General features: G+C 40.5%; 1 protein-coding gene across 50 annotated transcripts in view; it reads left to right on the forward strand.

Annotated features, from left to right (window-relative positions):
- MAP2 (microtubule associated protein 2) overlaps window positions 1-17,502 on the forward strand; it is a 301,478-nt gene that overhangs the window by 210,429 nt on the left and 73,547 nt on the right. For 39 of the 50 annotated variants that reach the window (XM_070270406.1, XM_070270377.1, XM_070270401.1 and 36 more), the window contains one exon: window positions 1,960-2,244. In XM_070270406.1, coding sequence (XP_070126507.1) covers window positions 1,983-2,244 — 262 coding nt within the window. In that variant the 5' untranslated portion in view covers window positions 1,960-1,982. Of the gene's footprint in view, window positions 1-1,959; window positions 2,245-6,691; window positions 6,955-17,502 lie in introns of those variants that run through there. The other 11 variants (XM_070270390.1, XM_070270397.1, XM_070270395.1 and 8 more) reach the window with 7 other exon arrangements.

Genomic DNA, 17,502 nt, shown 5'->3' on the forward strand with positions numbered 1-17,502 from the left:
GCTAAGAAGTTCACCTTCCAAATGTCTGTTCTCCAGTTAACATGGGCTAATGTGCAAACCTAAGTTTTTCCCAGATGACATCAGAAAAAGTGTTCTGTGGCCGATTGGTTGGGATGCTTTGCACATCATTGCCCCTCCCTGAGATTCCAACATTCAGTAGTACCTCCAGAGCTCTCTGAAAGCTCTTATTATACATGCCCATGTAACTCAGCATTTCTCAAGCTTATTTGAGCTCTTTACCTCTGGTGGTCTTCCTCCCAAAAACACGTCACCCAAGAAGGCCATCGTGCGATTTTGCTGACCAGTATTTCTCAAGGTCATCAAGAACGAAGAAAAACTGGGTAACTCTCACAACCAGGAGGAACCTAAAGAGATATGAAAACTAAATGTAATGTAGTATCCTGGATGGGATTCTGGAACAAAAAAAAAGGGTGTTAGGTAAAAACTAAGATAATCTAAATAAGCTGTGGACTTCAGTTAATGACAATGTATCAATATTGTTTCATTAAAAGCCTATTAATTCTTTAAAAAAGCAACATTAACAAGGCACGTACTTCTTTATGTGAAACTTTTTTCTATTTGTAACTGTTCACTCTGCATGAAAAATAGATTGGACCATACAAGAATATGGAAATTTTAAGTAAGCTGTTCTGGTAAAGACAAGAAAGCATGGAAAGATAAGGATGCTGAGCCAAGAGTCCCACTATCAATAAAATGTTGTGATCCGGAAGGTCACCATTTGAATCTAGACAATTTCTTTAGTCAGTTAGACATATGAAGATGACACAATAACTCAGAAGAAACACAATCCTTAGACTCCCGAATTAGATCCTTTGATATTTGCCTGGAAGATAATGGCAGAATGGAGTCTAGAACCTTGCAGAGTGGTCCTTACAAAAGATGTAGCTGAGTTTTCACATGTACACGTTGAGTGGTTAATTCTGAGAATGCACCTCTCTGTTCGGGCTCTCGTGTTGCAGACATTTGCCATGTCTGTTTTGGAACATTCATTCAGTCCTATACAATATCTGGGGTCAGGTTGGGGAATAACTTTTGTTATTGTATTTGCCAAGTTTTCACACTTCTGTTCCTATGCCAACAATCCCAGGAAAACTACTTAAAATATTTTATATGTAATGACTGGTGGTATAATGTGTGGTGCTAGAATTATAGTAACAATAACAAAGGTGGCAACCACCTCCAGCATGCCAGGGACTGTGCTGAGCCCTTTATTTTATTCTGTTTAAACTTTGTAACAAACGAATAAACTTGGCGTTGTTGTCCTCGTCTGACAGCTGAGGAAACACTCTGTGCACATAGTTCTTTGCACATCACCAGTGATGTCGGGACGCTCTGTGGTTTACTCACTAGCCCTTCAGTCAGTGTCTTAAAAGCTAAACTCCTTTTAATACACAGTATCTGGAAAAGCATATCCATGTCTGGTTTGAATTGAATGCCCCTGAAACTGAAAGGGCTAACATGTTGGCTGCTGTCTTTTCCAGGTTTCACTGAGAGTTGTGTTTTTAAGAGTACTTGGAGTAATTTCCCATAATCCAGCATTTCCCCTCAGCCATTCCTTTCCCCCCCATTTTCTACCTAATTTTCTCATACTGCAGGTTTTCCCTATAGCGAAGGATTCCTTGACTCTGCTGTGTAGTCAACATCATGTCAATGAAAGGTAGTTAAGATGTGTCCTTAGGCCAAACACTAGGTTTTTTTTTAAGAGTATATGTAGACTGATGATGATCTTCTATTAAAATAGATATGCCAGAAAAGATCTACAAAACCAAGGTGTTAACCATGGCTAACTCTTGATATTAAAAATGGGTTTATTGAACTTAGTTTTTTGATCATAGCTGACCACTGAGTTTGCTATAAATTTGCCCCATCTTGGTGCTCTTAATATCAGGTCAGATTTCCTCAAAGTGATGGCTACTGTTTTTCCTTTTCCAATCACAGGAGGGGTCACAGGGCATTGAAGAATGGCGGATGATCGGAAAGATGAAGCAAAGGCGCCTCACTGGACCTCAGCTCAGCTAACAGAGGCATCTGCACACCCACATCCACCTGAGATCAAGGATCAAGGCGGGGCAGGGCAAGCACTTGTCCGAAGTGCCAACGGATTCCCATACAGGGAAGATGAGGAGGGTGCCTTTGGAGAGCATGGGCCACAGGGCACCTATTCAAATACCAAAGAGAATGGGATCAACGGAGAGCTGACCTCAGCCGACAGAGAAACAGCAGGTAAGTAAGGGCTTTTCTGTCACCAGTGCCTGCTTTGTGCCTTGAAGTCTGTTTAGTCTGAAAGTGAATTAATTTACAGCCCTGATCCTCTTTCACGGGTGCTAGGACTGAAATTCTAGTCAGTCAGGGAAATAGACACCAAAAGGAGAGAAGACTCATGCGAAGTAGCCTGACATCCCCCAAATTAGTTTTAGTTGTGGGAATTCTCAGTCTCATCCCCCTAATTTAGTTGTGGGTTTCTTTGAGGAAGATTAGCCTTGAGCTAACATCTGGTGCCAATCCTCCTCTTTTTGCTGAGGAAGCCTGGCCCTGAGCTAACATCCATGCCCGTCTTCCTCTACTTTTTTATATGTGGGATGCCTACCACAGCATGGCCTGTCAAGTGGTGCCATGTCCGCACCCGGGATCCAAACCGGGGAACCCCGGGCCACCAAAGTGGAATGTGCGTACTTAACCGCTACGCCACTGGGCCGGCCCCTCCCTATTTAGTCTTTAACACTTTAATTTTAATACACAGACAAATGGTGCAGTGTATATGTGTTTTGCTAGAAAATGTTGGTATTGAAAGAAAACTTCACAGTTTCATGTTGATTCTCTTGAATGACATTGGACCTAAATCCAATTGATTGATTAGAAGCATATTTACTTTTTAGGGCAGAAAGGAATGTAGATTCCATCTCCCGCCTTCAAAAAGAGAAAGGAAAAAAGAAAAGAAGTAAAACAAACACATATACATTCTCAGGAACCATTTCATACTTCCTTGGATAGCTTAAGAACTAGTATTTGTGCTTGAAGGAGAACAGTATAATTAACTCTTTGGTGCTTCCTTTCAAAGTATGATTTCTACCAATAGTCCTCTTTACTCCATCATTGGTAATATTGTTATTAAGGGCAGAGTCATTATATATATATATATTAATGGCATAGAGAACCACTAGCCTGCACTATAATATTCTTCACCATTATTTTCCTTTTTTCTGTAATTCAGAATTTAATGTATTTGAACACAGTAACTTGCAGACATGCTACCCTAAAACAATAAGTAAATTGCAAGGAGTAAAAAAGGCCACGCCCCTTCAGAATCATCCCTAGCTTATTCAAAGATTGGTTTTCTACACTCCATCAATTAGTCAGCAACGCTTATTGACTGTATGCTCTGTTCAAAAAATGTATTTATATTTTAATGGGGAAATATGAAAGACATTTCAAATGACTGAGGAGAAATTACAGAAGTACATAGTATATTTTTAAAAATCCGCTCATTCAACAAACTACTGTTGGCATTTTCTAAATGCAAGGTGTTGTGTTAGCTTCTGTGCCAGGGTGTGTGCAAGGAATGCTCTCTGAACTTCATGGAGCAGAAGATCTAGTAGAAAAAAATGAGACCTGCACATATAATTAATTCATATACAAAACACATGCATTCAGTGCTAAATGTGCAGTGTAGAAAGGCAAAGTTGAAGAGGGATTATTTCTATTTAGGGTCAAAGTTCCCAACCTGTGCACAGAAACGTCTTGAGGGGCCACAGCAAATTTACAGGAATGTGGCAGAGTTTTTAAATACTCGAAACACAGTGATACTCAACATGTGTCAAACATTGCATGAACTATTAGCTCTAGAAATTACCCAGTTTCAACATTAGAACACACTGCATTCCTTTTCAAGATGTCATATCTTGGAGAAGTTGGGTTTTCAGTAGTTGCTATAATAAAAAGCAAGGACCCAGCAGAAATCCGTGTGGAACAGGAAAAGAGCACAGCGGTGTCCAATCTAATGTCTAAGGATTTGAGAAGTTGTGCAGTGCCCAACAGGCACATACGTCCCATTAGTAAGAAGTTGTGGTTAAAAATGAAATAAAAATATTATTTTTTACCTGTCATGGTGACTTAATCCTTTAAAACCTTTTCATGGTTATTTAATCCTTTCATAGGGATTAAAAGAGATAGTGAAGTGTACAAAGTGAATGGCTCAAGAAATAGTAGCTGTTTGTTACCATTATTATTATTATTGGTGGTGGTAGTGGTATCAACATGGACAACAGGGCACTCTTGGCCAAAGAATATTTTTTTACAGTCAAGTATAACACAACTTGAAGAGGATGGGACTTGGGTGTCAGGAGCACTAACTAGGAAGATTTTGAAGGGATTGAGGCATGAGGAGATGAGGACATGTTAGAGCAAAGTGGTTGTGGGGAAGGAAAGAGAAAATGTGATAAACCAAGATTTCCTCTCATCCTATCCTGCAGCACCTGATGTTGTCCCTCAAGTACTCAGTAAATGTGTGTTGAGTGAATGAATGAATGAATAAATGCAAAAAGAAGAAAAAAAAAAGTCATGTTCAAATTAATGGTGAAAACTATTGAAAGGTCTTACTTTGTCTCTTGGACTCTCATCAGTTGACTTTCACTGACTATTATGGGGGCTTATAATACATTCAAGAAAAAAATTACTATAGTGCACTTGGTCAAGCATTGAAGAACCAACATTAGTCTGTATTTCATTTTTTCAGTGATCTTAATTAAGTATTTAAGAGCATCATAAAAATCTATTTACCAGGTCAGAGTGTCCTCCCCAGCTTCTTTGAAAAAATATAAATTAAAAAGAGACTAACAGATGTTTCTTTTACATTATGGGGTTAGGATCATCCAGAGTTAATTTTGATTTCAGCTCTACATATATCAAGTGAATCTTAGGTTGCCTTTGGGAGACTGATTATGAAAGTTTTATGTGTATGTTCATAGTGACAGATGTTGTCAACAGCCATCTGGGGGTTGTCTGAGTGATGTGTTCAGTCCAAACTATGGTGTGATTTTAAACTGACCCCCCTCCAGAAATAGCAGGCCGAGTATTGAGTCCATAAAATATCCATGTGTGGAAAGCTGCAGGAAAGGAAAAATGCAAAGTATTGTCTCCTCATCCCTATAGAGGATGTTCCGTGATAGGTCAATGTGCAGGTACATTTCTCTCCAGAGTTTAGCTTAATAAAATAATAAATTTTATTATTGATAGTTTATATATTCTATTTCACAAATTACAAACAGAAATCATCCCCAGTAAGAAGTGTTCTTAAATCTCAAATATGGTCTTTAAAAACACTGTCCTTTGGGGCTGGCCCTGTGGCAGAGTGGTTAGAGTTCCACGTGGTGTGCTTCAGCAGCCTGGGTTCATGGGTTCGGATCCCAGGTGCAGACCTGCTCCAGTCATCAGCCATGCTGTGGAGGCATCCCACGTGCAAAGCAGAGGAAGGCTGGCACAGATGTTAGCTCAGGGCTAATATTCCTCAAGCAGATATTTTTACATTGTTTTCTAAAGCGTGAATAATAAGAACAAGGCTTGTAATAAACCTTTCCTTTCTTTTCCACCTTGTCTTTATTGAAGAAAGCAAGAGGCGTACGTTTTGTTCCCCACAGAGTTCCAACTCTCAGTGAAATTTAGAAGCCTCATCTTTAAGTTTCTTATGTAGGGATGGGGCCCAAACTCACATTAGAATTCACATCAAGATAACAAGAAGATACCTAGAAGGGACTAGTCAGGTGACCTTTTACAGTCCTGCTCTTTACAATTTGAGTCACCCATCCAAGATCGTATGACTACTACCAGAATGCAGGTCTCCTGCTGTAGTGCTCTTCCCACTACCCGACACTGCCAGATTCAGAATTCAGAAACAGCACAGCCACTTGCAACAATTATCAATTATAGCCTCTGTGAATTTGACTGTTCTAAGGGACAATGCTTTGAATGGCAGTGGGAAACACCGGTCACAATATAAAGTGCCTTTGTAACCATCAAAAGCCAGTGTCACCTATCTCTTTGAGTAAATTTTAAGATTAAAGGGCATTTCTTCAGTTAATTCCCCCCAATTCCCTAGGGCTGTTTTATTTCCCCAACATTTCTAAGCATTTTATCCAGTTTACTCCGTGCCAAAGCAGTGAGTTCCGTAAAAAGGCTCTTCCAGGTCCTCCACTGTCACCTTTCCAGAGCTTCCCAATAGAGCTGTGCCTTCGAAAGCCTGCGCCGGCACTTGGACGTGCACATACCTTGGGCAGTCAAGTGAGCAACATACCCAGATATATGTGTTTATTGTTGCTGCAATGATAAATCTAAGCTCGAAAATACACGATGGAGGAAAAGTTTGTCATCGCTAGTGCAAAAAGCTGAATATGTGTTTAAGCTTCTCTCTGTTTCCTTTTTCAGTCTTAGAAAATTAGAACTTGCCATTTCTTACCTCTTCCCTTCTCCCTGACTTCATTCCTAGATTTGAGATTTCCTAGTAGGAGTCATCATCCCATTTAAAATCTGGCATATTATACATAATATTAATGTATGCGGAGCAAAAGGGTACAGAGCCATTTCTCCTGCAAAGCGACTAAAGCTATCCACACCGCCCCCCAAGGCAAATAAACAAGCTGGCCTTGCAATACCAGAGCCTGCAGATTTTCCTCTCCTTGTTGCCATGCCAACCACTCTCTGCTCTGGCTGCCATTTCCCCGAACTCCGCAGAGAGGAGGGTGCAGAGCCGAGTTATCTAGCCTTCAAGGGTGGATCTGCAGGAAGGCACACAACCTCACTGTGAAGCGTCTGGGCCTGCTGGCGCCGGTGGATGAGGACAGAAGATGGGGACCTTGCCGGGCTTTTCCTTCGAAAGGTTAGGCATCTGAGGCTAGAAAGCGTGAGAAAGACAAGGACTGATAGAAAAGGCAGTGCCACGAGGTTTGTATCTGTCACGTTTGCTTTGTCCTGTGTGGTCTCTGTACGAGGTGAAGCAGGTTGTGGGGATCAGCTTCGGCCATAATATGTGGCTTGTCTTGTTGGTAGATAGAAGGACCTGAACCTCACTGAGGGCTGGCTTGAAGGACGTTATAATTAAGAACTGCGTATGAGCTTGTATAGAGCTGGTATGCCTAGCCAGAGCTTGTAATGTTTTACAAATTGGAGGAAAAGGCTGATAAAGCTTATAAAGCTGTTCGTCAGATCAGATAAAGCTGATAAATCTGATAAAGCGGTTTGTTTAAATGTACAGCTATAGGGTAGTTCTTCCTATAAAAATCTACCTTGTATCTGTCTTTGGTTTTCAGCCAGTCTTAAAGCAGGATGAGATCGTCTTGAGCCAGTAATCGTGAATCAGAATATGAGGGAAACGTGGTTTCTCTAGACTTGTTTTAATTAAACCCAGTGACTCAACAAATTAAAACATGATTTTATTCCTTGCAATTTGAGTTGCCTACAAACGCTTCAAGCTATGAAGAGCAAGACTTTATCTAACACAATAGGATATTTAAAAACTCAGATAAATTTGCATACACATTTACTCCCATGTATGTTCTTCCAGAAAATTCCTCCCGTGCACTTGTGGAAATGTCTCATCTCTTTATTGTCTTGTTTTGCACTAAATGTCAGAACCGCATCACAAGCGCTAAAAAAGGTGTTTTATCAATCTCTTCCGCCCACTTACACTTTGAAAAATTATTTTGTTGAATTTGACTCTTAATCAATGTAACAGATTTGAGCTAAGAACAATTCAGACCTCCTTGTAGAATTATTCTGTCCCGCTTGTTTGTAAATGTAAATATGACTTAATTATCATTGTAGTTTTTTACTTGATCCTTCCTCTCGATCCTGTATTTTCGAAGATCTTATCAAAAATTTTCTCGTCTTTAATTTGCTGTCATGTTTGGTATCGTATTTTTCTTTTAATGTACTCCAGGTTTTTTAGGGATGTTTTCTTACGGTCCCACGGTGGTTCACCACCAGTGTGATTTTGCCCCCCAACCCCCTCGAATATTTGGCAATGACTGGGCACATTTATTATTTTTATGATATTGATACGCTAACAGCACCTAGAGGATAGAGGCCAGGGATTCTGCTGAAACCCCACAATGCAGAGGACAGCACCCAAGAAGAACAAAGCCTTATCTGGCCCCCAATGTTAACAGTACCGAGGTGGGGAAACCATGGTATGAACAAAATCCTAATGTGCAAATCTTTGAAAGACTATGACAATCTCTATGATAATAAAGCTGCCTATCATTATTATTATTTAAAATAAGAATAAACTTTTAACTATAAAAACTGAGCAAACAGTGGCGAACACCCTTTCCAGATAAGTGTGTTCCCAGGGAAAAGGCAGGAGGGGCCGGCGGGAGGAGGCAGAGGTTTTCCTATCAGCAGCCTTTCCTGAGTGTGGGCTGTGCAGGGAACGAAGCGGTGGGTCTGGAGGCTTGGCAGACCCGCCAGCTCTGGTGGCGGGCGGTGACCTGGTGGTGTCAGTGACTCATGGAGGGGTACATCAGAGTCAACAGGGTAAACCAGTTGTAGGTTTGGGTCTCAGGAGGTGGTGGTTGCAGGGCGTTGACTCTTAGGACACAGGAGGCCATCAGGCTGCGGGAGGCCCCAGGCCCCCGGGAGCGCCGGCCCCTCCCAGGCCTGCAGCCCAGCAGCAGCTCTGTGACCGTGCTGGAGGCTGGTGGTGTCCTTGCCATGGGGCAGACGAGGCGGGCTCAGGGAAGGCTGGAGGTCAGGCCCGGGCCAGCCTCCTCCTCTCAGGCACTGTTGCATCAGGGGCTGACGCTGCCTCTCGGAGGCCCAGGCCTGGGCACGAAGGAGGGAGCGCGCCGTTTGTCCGAACGGGCTTGAAGGCAGATGGCCTGCGGCCGGGGCTCGGGCTCCTTCCCTCGGTGTCGGGGAGCTCAAACCAGAGAGGTCCGTCGACCTTCTTTTTTCCTTTCTGGCATTGGCTGAGGGCCCTCAGTACTGTCTTCTTGGCACAGGGGTCTGGGGGCTCCTCGGGGGATGGACACATGTACATGCGCCCTCTGCGCTCAGGCGGATGGATTTTCAAGGTGCCCGGGCTCTGGGCGCGGCGGGGGTTCCGGGCATTTCAAAGCCACCGCTGAGAAACCCAGCCCCGTGGAGGTGTGGCGGGGCGGCTGCTGGGGGAGCGCTTCGGTCTCAGGCGCCGCGGCCCTCCGGACTGTGGCGCAGTCCCAGCCGGGCGCCCGGTGGGGCGGGACTGGGTCCGGAACCGGCCCTGCGGGTGGACCGAGCTGACGGGGCACCGACCCCAGCCCGGCGGCCGGCGGTCGGGCCTGGGTCGCTGGGACCTACGCTGCGGGACGGGGACGGCAGCGCGGCCTCGGCCGAGCCCAGGGACCTGCCCGGGTGGCTGCGCAGGATCGCGGCGCGGCGGGGCTCGGCCGGGACGTGTCCGAAGTCTGCAGCTGTGGAGCGCACGGGGCTCGGGCGACCGTGGGCGTCGGAGCGAGGACAGCGCGCGTGGGTGGCCGCACCCCGGGACCCTGCGGCCGTCGCCTGCTCGCTGAGGCCCGGGAGCCCCGGCGTCCCGCTGCTGTCCCCCGCGCCCGGCTGAGGGCAGAGGCGCCTCCGGGCTCTTTTTGACCTTTATACTTGACGTTTAAAGGGAGGAAATACAAAGATTTCTACTAGGTCCTGAAAATTACAGAAAATGACAGAAGGGCACTTTCCATTACTGTAAAAATAAATTAATACACTTGAATGCTCTTTTAAGGAAAAACAATGAATGCACTTTTATTAGTAAAAGGGAGATTTGTTTCATTCTTCTAGAATGGTCGCTAATGTCACTTTGCAATTTTGCCTTTAAGGAAATGGTGAAAGCCATTCAGGATTTATGTTTTAGCATCGACAGCGTTGATTTAGTGTGGATTCTCCTAGAATTGCCAACCTTCATACATTTCATACGTTTGTGTATAGTCTCCAGTCTGAACATTAATGCCGTTTTCTCCTGTCATCTCTACCGTAATCCATGTGTGCCGCGTGGAGTGAGGCACGTTGCCCACCTACAGTGGGGAAGCCGGGACCTGCAGAAAGTGACCATAGGCCCCTGGTAAATTGATTATAGCGCTTCAGTTTAGAGGTCTGCTTCTGGGCAGGCCCCAATATTGGAGTGGGAGAGGGACAGAAATAGTGGCCAACAGAGCAAGCAAATACTGAATCAAAAGTGGGTAACATGTTTGTCTGGATTGGAGAGGTGGAAGGCTGAATGAGGAGGACACTACAAAGAGCTTGATGAGGAAACAGGAAAGGCTTCTGTGGTTCAGAGAGAGGCCAAGTTTTGGAGAAGCAGGGGTGCTGTCAACTGACAGGTGATGGAGAATGAGATCCCTAAGCTGTCTACTGAGTACTTTTTTTTTTTTTTGGTAGATTTCTTTTTTTATGTATATTGAGCTAACATTGATTTATAACATTATATAAATTTCAGTTTTGCATCATTATATTTTGATTTTTGTGTAGACTACCTCACGTTCACCACCCAAAGACCACTTACCATCGGTGGCTGTGGACATTTCCCTATCACTCATTTTGCCTGCCCTCCTCCCTCCTTCCGGTCTGGCAATCACCAATCTAATCTCTGTGTCTGTGTGTTTGTTTGTTGCTGTTTATATCTTCTACTTATGAGTGAAATCATATGGCATTTTATTTTCTCCATCTTATTTCGCTTAGCATAATACCCTTAAGATCCATCCATGTCGTTACAAATGGCAAAAGTTCATCTCTTGTATAGCTGAGTAGTATTCCATTTTGTACATATACCACATCTTTTTTATCCATTCACCATTGACGGGCACTCAGGTTTTTCCCAAGTCTTAGCTATTGTGAGTAACACCACAATGTACATAGGGGTACAAATATCTTTATGCGTTTGTGTTTTTGTGTTCTTTGGATAAATACCCAGGAATAAAATAGCTGGATCATATGGTAGTTATGTTCTTAATTTTTTGAGGACTCCCTATACTGTTTTCCATAGTGGCTGCACCAGTTTGCACTCCCACCAGCAGTGTATGAGATTTCCCTTTTGTCCACATCCTCTCCAACACTTATTTCTTTTCTTGTTAATTATAGCCATTCTGATGGGAATGAGGTGATATCTCATTGTAGTTTTGATTTGCATTTCCCTAATAATTACAGATGTTGAACATCTTTTCATGTGCCTGTTGGCCATCTGTATATCTTCTGTAGGAAAATGTCTGTTCATATCCCTTGCCCCTTTTTTAATTGGGTTGTCTGTTCTTTGTTGTTGAGTTGTATAAGTTCTTTGTACATTTTGGACATTAACCCCTTATCAGATGTATGGTTTACAAATATCTTCTCCTGATTATGTTGGGCTACCTTTTTGTTTTATTGATGGTTTCCTTTGTTGTGCAGAAGCTTTTTAGTTTGATGTAGTCCCATTTGTGTATTTTTTATTTTGTTTCCCTTGCCTGGTGAGACATGGTATTTGAAAAGATGCTGCTAAGACCAATGTCAAAGAACATACTGCCTATATTTTCTTCTAGAAGTTTTTTGGTTTCAGTTCTTACATTCAAGTCTTTGATCCATTTTGAGCTGATTTTTGTGTATGGCATAAGATAATGGTCTACTTTCACTCTTTTGCATGAGGGTGTCCAGTTTTCCCAACACCATTCACTGAAGAGACTTTCCTTTCTCCATTGTGTGTTCTTAGCTCCCTTGTTGAAGATTAGCTGTCCATAGATGTGTGGGTTTATTTCTGACCTCTCAGTTCTGTTCATTGGTTTGTGTGTCTTTTTTGTGAGTGTGCCAGTACCATGCTATTGTGGTTACTATGGCTTTGTAGTATGTTTTGGTCAGGGATTGTGATACTTCCAGCTTTGTTCTTTTTTCTCAGGATTCTTTTGGCTATTTGGGGTTTTGTGTTGTTCCATATAAATTTTAGAATTCTTTATTCTATTTCTTTGAAAAATGTCATTGGGACTTTTATAGAGAATTGCATTAAGACTGTAGATTGCTTTAGGAAGTAGGGACATTTTAACTATGTTAATTCTTCCAATCCATGATCTTGGAATATCTTTTTATTTCTTTGTGTATTCTTCAATTTCTTTCAGCAATGTTTTGTAGTTTTCAGTGTATAGGTTTTTCAGCTCTTTAGTTAAATTTGTTCATATGTATTTTGTTCTTTTTGTTGTGATTGTAAATGGGATTGTATTCTTCATTTCTCTTTCCACTATTTCATTGTTAGTGTATAGAATTGCAACTGATTTTTCCAAGTTTATTTTGTATCCTGCAACTTTACTGTATTCATTTATTATTTCTAATAGTTGTGTTGTGGATTCTTCCAGGTATTCTATATATAGAATCATCTCGTCTGCAAATAGTGATAGTTTTACTTCTTCCTTCCAATTTGGATCCCTTTTATTTCTTGTTCTTGCTTAATTGCTCTGGCTACGACTTCCAATACTATGTTGCTTAAGGGTGGTGAAAGTGAGCATTCTTGTCTGGTTCCTGTTACTAAAGGGATAGCTTTCACTTTTTCACTGTGAAAGTGTAATATTAGCTGTGACTTTGTCATATATGGCCTTTATTGTTGAGTTACTTTCTATACCCATTTTATTCAGTGTTTTTATCATAAATAGATTCTGTGTCTTGCCGGTTGCTTTCTCTGCATCTATTAAGATCATCATGTGATTTTGATTCTTCATTTTGTATCATGTCTGGTGTATCATGTTGATTGATTTGTGGATGTTGAACCATCCCTGCATCCCTGGAATAAATCTGACTTGATCAGGTGTATGATCTTTTTAATGTACTGTTGTATTCAATTTGCTAGTATTTTGTTGAGAATTTTTGTCTATGTTCATCAGTGATATTAGACTATAATTTCTTTTTTTGTGTTGTCCTTGTCTTTTCTTTTCTTTCTTTTTTTTTTTTTTTTGTATCATGGTAATGTTGGTCTCATAGAATGAGTTAAGAAGCCTCCCCTCCTCTTCAGTTTTTTGGAAGAGTTCGAGAAGCATAGGTATTAAGTCTTCTTTGAATGTTTGGTAGAATTCACCAGGGAAGCCATCTGGTCCTGACTGTTTGTTTTTTTGGAGGTTTTAGATTACTGTTTGGATCTCCTGACTGGTGATTGGTCTATTCAAATTCTCTGTTTCTTCTTCATTTTGGGAGGTTGTATGATTCTAAGAATTTATCATTTCTTCTAGATTATCCAATTTGTTGGTGAATGGCTTTTTGTAGTTTTCTCTTATAGTTCTTTGTGTTTCTGGTTTTATTTATTTGAGCCTTCTCTCTTTTTTTCTTGGTTAGTCTAGCTAAAGGTTTGTCAATTTTGTTTATCTTTTCAAAGAACCAGCTCTAAGTTTCATTGATTTTTTTTCTATTGTTTTTTCCATCTCTGATTTATTTCTGCTCTGATTTTTATTATTTCCTTCCTTCTACTAATTTTGGGCTTTGTTTGCTCTTGTTTTTCTAGTTCCTTTGGGGACACTGTTAGACTGTTTGACATTTTTCTTGTTTCTTGACATAGGCCTGTATTGTTATAAAGGTCCCTCTTAGTCCCACTTTTGATGTATCCAAAAAATTTTGGCATGTTATATTTTCATTTTCATTTGTCTCCAGGTAATTGTTGATTTGTTTGTTGACCCAGTAGTTGTTCAGCAGCATTTTGTTTAATCTCCACGTATTTGTGGTTTTCCCAGCTTTCTTCTTCTGATGGATTTCTAGTTTCATACCATTGTAGTCAGAAAAGATGCTGGGTATTATTTCAGTCTTCTTAAATTTATTGAGACTTGTTTTGTGGCCTGATATGTAATCTATCCTGCATAGTGTTCCATGTGCATTCGAAAAGAGTGTGTATTTTATGATTTTTGGTTGGAATGTTCTGTATATATCTACAAAATCCATCTGGTCTGGTCCAATGTGTCATCTAAGGCCAATGTTTCTTTAGTAATCTTCTCTTTGGGTGATCTATCCATTGATGGAAGAGGAGTGTTAAAGTCCCCTACTATTATTACGTTACTGTCTATTTCTCCCCTTATTTCTGTTAATGGCTTCATATATTTAGGTGTTCCTATGTTGGCTGTGTAGATGTTTACTAGTGTTACGTCCTCTTTTGAATTGTTCCCTTTATCAGTGCCCTTGTCTCTTGTAACAGTTTTTCTTTTAAAGTCTGTCTTGTCTGATAAAATATTGCTACTCCACCTTTCTTTTCATTGCAGTTTGCATAGAGTATCTTTTTCCATCCCTTCAAATTCAGTCTGTGAGTGTCTTTGGGTCTGATGTGTCCCTTGTATGCAGCATATATATGAGTCTTGTTTCTTTTTCTATTCAGCCACCCTATGTGTTTTGATTTGAGCATTTAGTCCATTGACATTTAAAGTAGCTATTGATAAGTATGTACTTATTGCCATTTTATTGATTTCTGGGGCGTGTTTTAGTAGTTCTTCTTTGTTTCTTTCTTCTTCTCTTGCTCTCTTCCCTTGTGATTTGATGCCTTACTTTAGTATTATGTTTGGGTTGCTTTCTATTACTTTATTTGTGTATTTATTATAGGTTTCTGGTTTGTGATTACCATGAGTTTCATATATATTGACCTATGTAAATAGCAATCTATATTAAGTTGATGGTCTCTTAAGTTTGACCTCTTACCAAAAGCCCTGTACTTTTACTCCCCTCCCCCCACACTTTATATTTTTGATATCATATTCAACTCTTTTCTTTGTGTGTGTATCCCTTAAACTTTTATCACAGAGAGAGATATTTTTAGTTCTTTTGTCTTTTTTTTATTGAGTTCATAATAGTTTACATCAATGTGAGATTTCAGTTGTACATTATTTCTTGACTGTCACCTCATAATTGCCCCCCTTCACCCCCTGTGCCCACTTCCCACCCCCCTTCTCCTGGCAACCACTGAACTGCTTTCTTTGTCCATGTGTTTGTTCATATTCCACATGTGAGTGAAATCATCTGGTCCTTGTCTTTCTCAGTCTGGCTTATTTTGCTTAGTATAATTCCCTCCAGGTCCTTCCATGTTGTTGCAAATAGGATGAATTTGTCTTTTTTTATGGCTGAGTAGTATTCCATTGTATATATACACCACGTCTTTATCCAATCATCAGTGGATGGGCACTTAAGTTGTTTCCATGTCTTGGCTATTGTGAATAGTGCTGCAACAAACATAGGGGTGCATATGTTACTTTGGATTGTTGATTTCAAGTTGTTTGGTAGATACCCAGTAGTGGGATAGCTGGGTCATATGTTATTTCTATTTTTAATTTTTTAGGACTCTCCATACTGTTTTCCATAGTGGCTGCAACAGTTTGCATCCCCACCAGCAGTGTTTGAGGGTTCTCTTTTCTCCACACCCTCTCCAACATTTGTTGTTTTTAGTCTTAGTGATTATAACCATTTTAACAGGCATAAAGTGGTATCTTAGTGTAGTTTTGATTTGCATTTCCCTGATGATTAGTGATGTTGAACATCTTTTCCTGTGTTTATTGGCCATCTGTATATCTTCTTTGGAAAACTGTCTGTTCATGTTCTCTGCCCATTTTTTGACCGGGCTATTTGTTTTTTTGTTGTTCAGTTGTGTGAGTTCCTTATATATTATGGAGATTAACCCCTTATAGCATATATGATTTGAAAATATTTTCTCCGAATTGGTGGGTTGTTTCTTTGTTTTGATTCGAGTTTCTTTTGCCTTGCAGAAGCTCGTTAATCTGATGAATTCCCATTTGTTTGTTTTTTCTTTTGTTTCCCTTGTCTGACCAGACGTGGTATTCACAAAGATCCTTTTTAGTTCTATGTCAAAGAGTGTACTACCTATATTATCTTCCAGGAATTTTATGGTTTCAGGACTTATCTTCAAGTCTTTGACCCATTTTCAGTTTATTTTTGTTAATGGTGTGAGATAATGGTATACCTTCGTTCTTTTGCATGTGGCTGTCTGGTTTTCCCAACACCATTTATTGAAGACTATCTTTTCTCCATTGTATGTTCTTGGCACTTTTGTCAAAGATTAGCTGTCCAAAGATGTGCAGTTTTATTTCTGGGCTTTCAGTTCTGTTCCATTGATCCTGTGTGCCTGTTTTTCTACCAGTATCATGCTGTTTTGATCATTGTGGCTTTGTAGTACATTTTGAAGTCGGGGATTGTGATGTCTCCAGCTTAGTTCTTTTTTCTCAGGATTTCCTTAGCAATTCAGGGTCTTTGGTTGCCACATATGAATTTTAGGATTCTTTGCTCTATTTCCATGAAGAATGTCATTTGGATTCTGATTGGGATTGCATTGAATCTGTTGATTGCCTTGGGTAGTATGGACATTTTAACTATGTTTATTCTTCCGATCCATGTGCATGGAATCTCTTTCCTTCTCTTTATGTCATTATCTATTTCTTTCAGAATGTCTTATAGTTTTCATTGTATAAGTCCTTCACCTCCTTAGTTAAATTTATTCCTAGGTACTTTATTCTTTTAGTTGTGATTGTAAATGGAATTGTATTCTTGAGTTCTCTTTCTGTAAGTTCGTTATTAGTGTATAGAAAAGCAACTGATTTCTGTAAGTTGATTTTGGACCCTGCAACTTTACTATAGTAGTTAACTATTTCTATTAGTTTTCCAATTGATTCTTTAGGGTTATCTATATATAAGATCATGTCATCTGCACACAGCAAGAGTTTCACTTCTTCTCTCCCTATTTGCGTTCCTTTTATTCTTTTCTCTTACCTAATTGCTCTGGACAGAACCTCCAGTAATATGTTGAATAACAGTGGTGATCATGGGCATCCTGTCTTATTCCTGTTCTCAAAGTTCTGGCATTCAGTTTTTGCCCATTGAGTATGATGTTGGCTGGGGGTTTGTCATATATGGCCTTTATTATATTGAGGCAATTTCCGTCTATCCCCATTTTGTTAAGAGTTTTTATCTGAAATGGCTGTTGGATCTTGTCAAATGCTTTCTCTGCATCTATTGAGGTGATCGTCTGCTTTTTACTCCTCAATTTGTTGATGTGGTATATCACGTTGACTGATTTGCAGGTGTTGAACTATCCCTGTGTCCCTGGTATAAATCCCACTTGATCATGATGTATGATCCTTTAATGTATTGCTGAATTTGGGTCCCCAAAATTTTCTTGAGGACTTTTGCATCTATGTTGATCAGCGACATTGGCCTGTAGTTTTCCTTTTTTGTGTTGTCCTTGTCAGACTTTGGTATCAGAGTCATGTTGGCCTTGTAGAATGTGTTAGGAAGCATTCTATCTTCCCTAATTTTTTAGAATAGCTTGAGAAGGATAGGTATTAAATCCTCTCTGAAAGTTTGGTAGAATTCCCCTGGGAAGCTGTCTGGTCCTGGGAGTTTCATTCTTTGGGATCCTTTTGACTACTATTTCCATCTCTTTCCTTGTGATTGGTCTGTTCAGATTATCTCTTTCTTCTTGATTCAGTTTTGGGAGGTTGTCAAAATCTAAGAATTTATCCCTTTCCTCTA

This window comes from Equus caballus, chromosome 6, assembly GCF_041296265.1.
Source record: "Equus caballus isolate H_3958 breed thoroughbred chromosome 6, TB-T2T, whole genome shotgun sequence".
Classification (NCBI taxonomy): Eukaryota; Metazoa; Chordata; class Mammalia; order Perissodactyla; family Equidae; genus Equus; species Equus caballus.